Here is a 7,416-nt window from a genome sequence, read left to right on the forward strand (position 1 = left end):
TTTCTTTTCTTTTTTGTTATCCTCACCAGAGGACTTTTTTCCCATTGATTTTTAGAGAGAGTGGAAGGGAGGGGAAGAGACAGAGAGAGACATCCATGTGTCCCCATTGTAGTGTACTCATAAGGGTAACTGTGGCCAGTGAGCGGGGTACACAGATGGCACAACAGTACACACACACTTGCACACACCAGGTGCTCAGGCCCTAAAGCAAAGTGAGCAACAAGTGAGCCAAGATCAGGTGGGCCGGACTCTACCTCTCGCCAGGTGAGACGGCTTAAAGTTGTGGCTCTGTGCCCAGGAGAGGCCCGGCCTGGGCGTGAACTCCGGTGGGATGGAATGGGGCAGGAGGAGGAAAAAGACTCTGTGAGGATCACCACACCACCTGGCAGCACGGGAGAGCTCCGACCTGAGCGTGTCAGGAAGGAGCCACAGGCTTCCCGTCAGGGTGAATTCTTTTCTAGGACAAGAGACTTACTGGCAAAAATAAGAGGGAGGCACCCTAGCCTGTTTGGCTCACTGGATAGAGCATCGGCCTGGGGACTGAAGGGTCCCAGGTTCGATTCCAGTCAAGGGCATGTACCTTGGTTGCAGGCACGTCCCCCGTAGGGGGTGTGCGGGAGACAGCTGATCGATGTTTCTAACTCTCTATCCCTCTCCCTTCCTCTCTGTAAAAAAGCAATAAAATATATTTTTTAAAAATATGATGGAGGCTATAAGCAAATGCTTACACTGTATTTTTCTAAGATAAAAGAAACACAAAACATTTTTTGACTTTGGAAATTAAACAAAGAAAACCTATAGATTATCAAACACAACACAGCCTCATGAGCCTCTACTTCCTCCTCTGTAAAATAGGAATGAAAATATTTCTCAGCGTTATCGTGAGGTTGGAATATAATTTATATGTGGCCCAACACAGTGCTTGACACATAGTTCCAGCATATTTTATTATTCAACACCATGGTTAATTAAGGTGAACAACAGAAAGAAAGAAAGGGGAAAGGATAAAGGAAGGTTCGCTGGTGAAGTAGGAAAAGAGAGAGAATTAGAGAAACAGTCCTAGAGGGAAAGACAGAATGAGGGGTAAAGAAAGAGACACCCTTTGAGATGAATGTGGCTAGAAAGCAAGGAACCTGAAGGAAATGCGTTTGAAGAGACAGGAATACGATCAGGTCAGGCTGGCTGGCCCGCCACCAAGTGGCCTCAGAGGCGACATGTACCTTGGTGGATTCATCATGGTCCAAGCTCATCAACTTCGCTTAACAGCACTAAGAGAGAGATTCTATATACTGGGGAGTCGGGAAGTAGATCAGACTAACTCAGCTCCTATCCTGCTATAACAGTGGTTCTCAACCTTCTGGCCCTTTAAATACAGTTCTTCATGTTGTGACCCAACCATAAATTATTTTCGTTGCTACTTTATAACTATAATGTTGCTACTGTTATGAATCATAATGTAAATATCTGATATGCAGGATGGTCTTAGGCGACCCCTGTGAAAGGGTCGTTCGACCGCCAAAGGGGTCGCGACCCACAGGTTGAGAACCGCTGTGCTATAAGAACCAATGTGTTCATATGCGATGAGAAATGGAACTGCCGAGGGGGCCAGAATGCTCACATCGCCACGTCCAGCAAATTCTTCCCTTGCCGAAAACTGTGCACAGGAAGCCAGTCTGTGATGTGCAGGCTGCGCTGAGTGTGAGGAGAGGGAGTTGGGGTTGGATGGTGAGAGCCCTGTGCCTCCAAATCCTCAGGAGGAATAAACTTGCTCTGGTACCTGAGTGACTACTGGGGTGCAGGGGTGGGAATGGGACCCATCAACAGATGCTTCTCTGACTTGCTCTCTTTTTAAAATCTTAGTTCTATTTCTTTTTTTAAAAAAATTTTTATTGCTTTCAAATTGGAAGGGAGAGGGAGGGAAAGATAGAAACATCAATGAGAATCACTGATTGGCTGTCTCCTTCACACCCCCTACTGGGTGGGGATCAAGCTCACAACCCAGGCATGTGCCGTGACCTGGAACCGAACCGTGACCTCCTAGTTCATAGGTTGATGCTCAACCACTGAGCCACACGGGCCAGGCTTAGTTCTATCTCCGATCAGCCAACTTCAAGATTGAAGCAGTCCTCTTACATTTAAATTACCCAAGTAATATAAACTAATAAAATTTTCCTAAGTAAAAAGTGAAAATATCCATTCATTCTACACAGTCCCATTTCAAAATTTAAATCTTGTTAATAGATTGATCTATACCCTTCTTGATACACACTCACACACACACACCTTTACAGAAAATAAGTATATCTGTTGGCAAGGTAAACAATGCTGATTATCTACCCCAATACCTCTTCCCTCTCATATTTTTTGTTCCTGAGAAATCCCCAATTTTGTTCGTTTATCTACTGTAATCCTTTGCTCAGAGAAGATGACGCTATCGGGGATGAATAAAGATTGTTACTGGCTAATCATTTTTCAGCCCAGTCCATGTCTGAGTGTAGCTTAGGCATGGGTGTGTGATGCAACCGTGGCTTCTGAATTGGGGATTCTAGAAAAAGTTTTCCTCCTAATGTCATGTCTGCATTTGACACCTGGAGCTGCTGCATCTTGACATGGGGGTGGGGAGGATTTCACAAAGGCACGGACACCAGGGAACAGGAATCATGGGGACCACTTTAGGGTCCGTCTGCCACAGACAGAAAGATTTAAACCTAAAGTGAAGGAGAGAGAAGCTATCGGGTGCATGGACACATCTCCCAAGAATGAACTGAACAAACTGGCAGGAGATGGAGCTGGGTCTGGAGACTGTCAGATAGAGAGGCAGCTGCTCTAACCTTTTAGAAGAAGTCTTAGCCCTGGCCGGTGTGGCGAAGTGGATAGAGTCGGCCTGAAGGGACCCGGGTTCGATTCTGGTCAAGGGCACATGCCCGGGTTGGGGACTCGATTCCTAATAGGGGCATGCAGGAGGCAGCCGATCAATGATTCTCTGTCATCATTGATGTTTCTATCGCTCTCTCCTTCCTTCTTCTCTGAAATCAATACAAATATATATTTAAAAGAAGTCGTCTGTTTGCTCTCTCTTTCTCTTTCTTCCTGGGGTCAAATTTCTCTGGTTTCTTCTCATAGTATAGTTGCCACATTTTCCTCTTTGTAGACAGAGGGCTCACCTCAGCCTACTTCAGCATCTGGCCCCTTATACCCCTGGCCTGCCCATGACATGGGCTTGTTATGGTGTCTCTCTGGTTTCTGCTGTGGGCCCAACTCTACATGGCCTTTCAACTTACCTCCCCACAGCTAATTTTGGCAAAGAATCTAATAGCCTAGCTTGGGTCAGATTGTTACTGATCCAAAAAGCTGTGGTTAGGAGAACAGGATCACATGGTATAAAGATTTCCCCTTAAGCAGGGAGCTGTGAATGAGCAGGCACCCAATTTATGTCTTTTATTTCATTCCACTGCATTAAACTCATCAGCAGCAAATGGAGGTGACTGTCCTTGCCAGAGGCCTGCCTGGTCACTGTGACATTGTATGTAAACTCCATGGAGATGCGAAGCTTACTTATCTTGTTTGTTGTTGCACCTTCAGTACCTAGAACTATGCTTGGCACCTTGCATGCACGCAATAAATGTGCAATGAATGACTGAATGAATGGGACTTGAATAACATGATTCAGTATTTCCTTCCAAATTCACTTTCCTAGAAACATAAATGTCCTGGGGAAGTCAATTACTTTCCCCTCTGAACTATACAATCTGATTGTCTATTTCCCTTTTTCTCAGGGTTAAGGGTTGGGCTGAAGTGGAAGCATGATGGAAGGGGTATGTGTAAGTGTGCAGAGGAGTTGGTGAGGATAATTACTCCATTGGGTGGATCGGGTTGAAATTAAAATCTAGAGGCGAAGAAGAGGCAGAAGAAGGGTCAGTGTAGAAGATAGCAACGTTCTGTCTTGATGGAGCCCAGAGTGATCTCTAATTATCAAAGTCTGTCTTTACAATAACATCTCTTACGTCTAATGAATCGATCATGAGCATAATAATTCTTGCTGCTGGTTCTGTGTCAAATGTGTTCAATGCCTTCTTTTGTTTAATCCTTACTACAAACCCATAAGATGGCTATTGTCATCTATTTCCTTCTTTTCTCCACATTCAGGATTTTAAAAGGGTCGTTCATGTATTCATTGAATTTGGTTAAAGTTATTTTTAATCAAAGTAATATTGCATGTAGTATTAAAAGCCAAATGGTGCTACGAGGCTTTACAATAAAAAGAGAAACTCCCTGCCTCTCTCCACAATTCCTGAGTTTCATCCCCCAGAGCTGCCCACTTCCAGCACTTCTGGTGGTGCCTCCTGGTAGTTCCTCACACTTACTGACCGTGGTACTGAGTCCACTGCCCCTTATAACTCTGGTCTGCCCCTGACAATGGCTAGTTGTGGTGTCTCTGAAGGCACAAGGTGGGTTTTCATTAGTGGGGTACTTTCCTGCTCCCACTGTGCTCTACAAGCCTCAGGCATGGTCAGCTGGGGTCATGAGGCCACTAATATATATGACACAGTCCATAAACAACTCAGCTAACATTTACTTTGCCGGCTTCAGGAGACAGTATTGCACAGTGATTCAGAGCACAGGTAGAGGTAGGCTTGAACCCCAGCCCAGTCTCTTTCTACCTCTCTCAGCCTTTTCTTCACCAGAATGGCAGTCCCCATGATACAAGATTGGTGGGAGGATGGGGGTGTGGTTGTGGGTAATCAAGGATCCTAACACAGGGCTTCTGCTCCCTTCCATCAGGACTGAGAAACCATGTCTGGAAGAGCTCTTGATTGATGGGTGGAATTTGAACAAGAAGGAAAAAGAAAGTTTATTAGGAAAAAGAGACGAGTTGAAGTGTAGACTTACAGGCAGAAATGAACCGAGTGCTTGAGGAACAGTGAAAGGAGACTGATGGAACTTGAATGTTGGGCTCTTTTTAGATGTAGGAGATCATGTCAGATGGTAGCTGAGAAAAGTCCTGCCAGGGCAGACCACAGAGCATTACTGTAGGATGGGCGGGGGAGGAATGAGGCGGTGTGCAAGGAGCACTCATCTGTGAGCAGCAGGCAACGAGGATTGGATTGGGCAAGGGGGGTGCTCAAGTGTGGTGTAAATGTAATCAAGCTTTGCCTTGGACTCCAGAGATCTATCCTCCACAGAGCATATCTGCCATCTCCTGCCACAGTGGGGTAAGGGGGGCTCTCTCAACACAGTGAAAAAGAAGAGAATAAACTCTGAGCAGATGTGGGAGACATTCTTGGCTGTTTACCCAACTCACACTTATTTCCTCCCTTTTGATTTCATTCACCCTTCTCTGAATGGCCTTGACAAGGGATTGGCTTAAGCACCAGCATATGACACAATTCTAGCCAATCAGAAGTGATGGGAAATCAGCTGAGAGCTCCTGGAAGAGTTTATCTTATTCTTTAAAAGGATTATAAGACAGCCATTTCCTCTTCTATATCTGAATATTGTCAGGTAGGACCTGCTTCTATTCTTTTTCAACCAAGGCCAAAGAAACCATAGACAAGATTATCTGACGCCCCAGTGTCTTTGAACCTCTGGATTAACCATCTCGAAAACCAGCTACTTAAAGACTCCTCCAAATGTGGAGTAATAAGCCTCCTGTACTCTAAGTCCTAAAATGTGGTCTGAGACCACCAGAAGCACACACACGAGGTCCTATCAGAAATGCAGACTCTCATCCTGGCTGGGTGCTCAGTTAGAGTATTGTCCTGATACACTAAAGTTGTGGGTCCGATCCCCAGTCAGGACACATACAAGAATCAACCAATGGCTCTAGTCAGTTTTGCTCAGTAGATAGAGCATCAGCCCATGGACTGAAGGGGCCCTGGTTCAATTCTGATCAAGGGCAGGCTCCATCCCTGGCCCTGGTTGGGAAGCATGTGGGAGGCACCAATCGATGTGCTGCTCTCACATCAATGTTTCTCTCTGTGTGTCTCTCCCACTCCCTTCCACTCTCTAAAAATCAATGGAAAAATATTCCCGGTGATGATTAACAACAACAACAAAAACAAACAAACAAACAAAAATCAACCAGCCCTAGCCGGTTTGGCTCAGTGGATAGAGCATCGGCCTGCGGACTCAAGGGTCGAAGGTTTGATTCCGGTCAAGGGCATGTACCTTGGTTGCGGGCACATACCCAGTAGGGAGATGTGCAGGAAGCAGCTGATCGATGTTTCTCTCTCATCGATGTTTCTGGCTCTCTGTCCCTCTCCCTTTCTCTGTAAAAAAATCAATAAAATATATTAAAAAAATAATCAACCAATGAATGCATAAATTAGTGGAACAAAAGAATGGATGTCTAGCCCTAGCTGGTTTGGCTCAGTGGATAGAGCGTTGGCCTGTGAACTGAAGGGTCCCAGGTTTGATTCTGGTCAAGGGCACATGCCCGGGTTGTGGGCTCGATCCCCAGTGGGGGACTTGCAGGAGGCAGCTGATCTATGATTCTCTCTCATCATGGATGTTTCTATCTCTCTCTCCCTCTTCCTTCCTCTCTGAAATCAATAAAAATATATTTTTAAAAATCAATGTCTATGCTTACCATTGGGTCGCCTGCACTATGACATGATACATTTCCATAGTGAGTAAGCCAGTTTGAATCAGGTCTGCTACTTGGAGCTGAAAGCATTCTACTTAATTCATATTTACTACCATGAATTCTCTCACATTCACTTTCCTGGGCTCCAGACCTACCCACATTTCCCAGTCTTGTGCCTCCTCTTCCTGGCTTTCCTACCATTCATTTACTTAAGAAAGAAGAATCAGGTGCATACTTTTATGCCAAGCTCGGTTTTAGACACTACAGATAGAGCAACTGATGAAACACAGGTGCTACCATTACAGACCAGTGAAGAAGCAGACAATGAACAAAACTATTTTCTGAATGAATAAAATCATGAATAATGCAGAGTAGGAACTCAATCCGTGTGGGCTGAAAGAGTTACCTTTGTCTATAGAACATCACAGCAGAGTCTGGTTCAACAACAGCCCTGGGAAGTGAGGAGCAGACCCTCTTCTTGCAGCCCTGGAAATCTAAAAAGGAAAATACAACCTGGCCTGCCCCTGGAGCTCAGAATCCAGGTGAACCGTGGAGGTACTAAGTGCTAATTCTGCCAGGCCCCGTGAACGTGCTCCACGTAACCCTCTCATTTAGTCCTCACCACTCCAGGAGACTGTGCAAGGGCAGACGATGGCTCCGGACACAGCGGGCCTGAGACCCGGCAGCCTGGATAGTGAGAAAGCTCTGGTGAGCTCTGACCCTTGGTTAGATCTGCTCCTTGTGACCTTGTGCAAGTCCCGGTCTCCCTCGTCCTGCGGTGCTCTAGCGCCTGGGTGGTGTCTGACTCTGGGGTCCCCCCCACCCCCCAC

At 45.8% G+C, this 7,416-nt stretch overlaps 2 protein-coding genes across 2 annotated transcripts in view; both read left to right on the forward strand.

The window, feature by feature from the left end:
- The window catches only part of LOC106726488 (chromosome unknown open reading frame, human C1orf122), a 23,195-nt gene that overhangs the window by 2,530 nt on the left and 13,249 nt on the right, over window positions 1-7,416 (forward strand). The window lies entirely within an intron of this gene.
- MANEAL (mannosidase, endo-alpha-like) overlaps window positions 7,216-7,416 on the forward strand; it is a 6,900-nt gene continuing 6,699 nt past the window's right edge. The window contains exon 1 of the mRNA XM_014541567.1: window positions 7,216-7,294. Within this exon, the coding sequence (XP_014397053.1) occupies window positions 7,238-7,294 (57 nt within the window). The 5' untranslated portion in view covers window positions 7,216-7,237. The remainder of the gene's footprint in view (window positions 7,295-7,416) is intronic.

Source organism: Myotis brandtii, unplaced genomic scaffold (genome assembly GCF_000412655.1).
Source record: "Myotis brandtii unplaced genomic scaffold, ASM41265v1 scaffold274, whole genome shotgun sequence".
Taxonomy (NCBI): domain Eukaryota; kingdom Metazoa; phylum Chordata; class Mammalia; order Chiroptera; family Vespertilionidae; genus Myotis; species Myotis brandtii.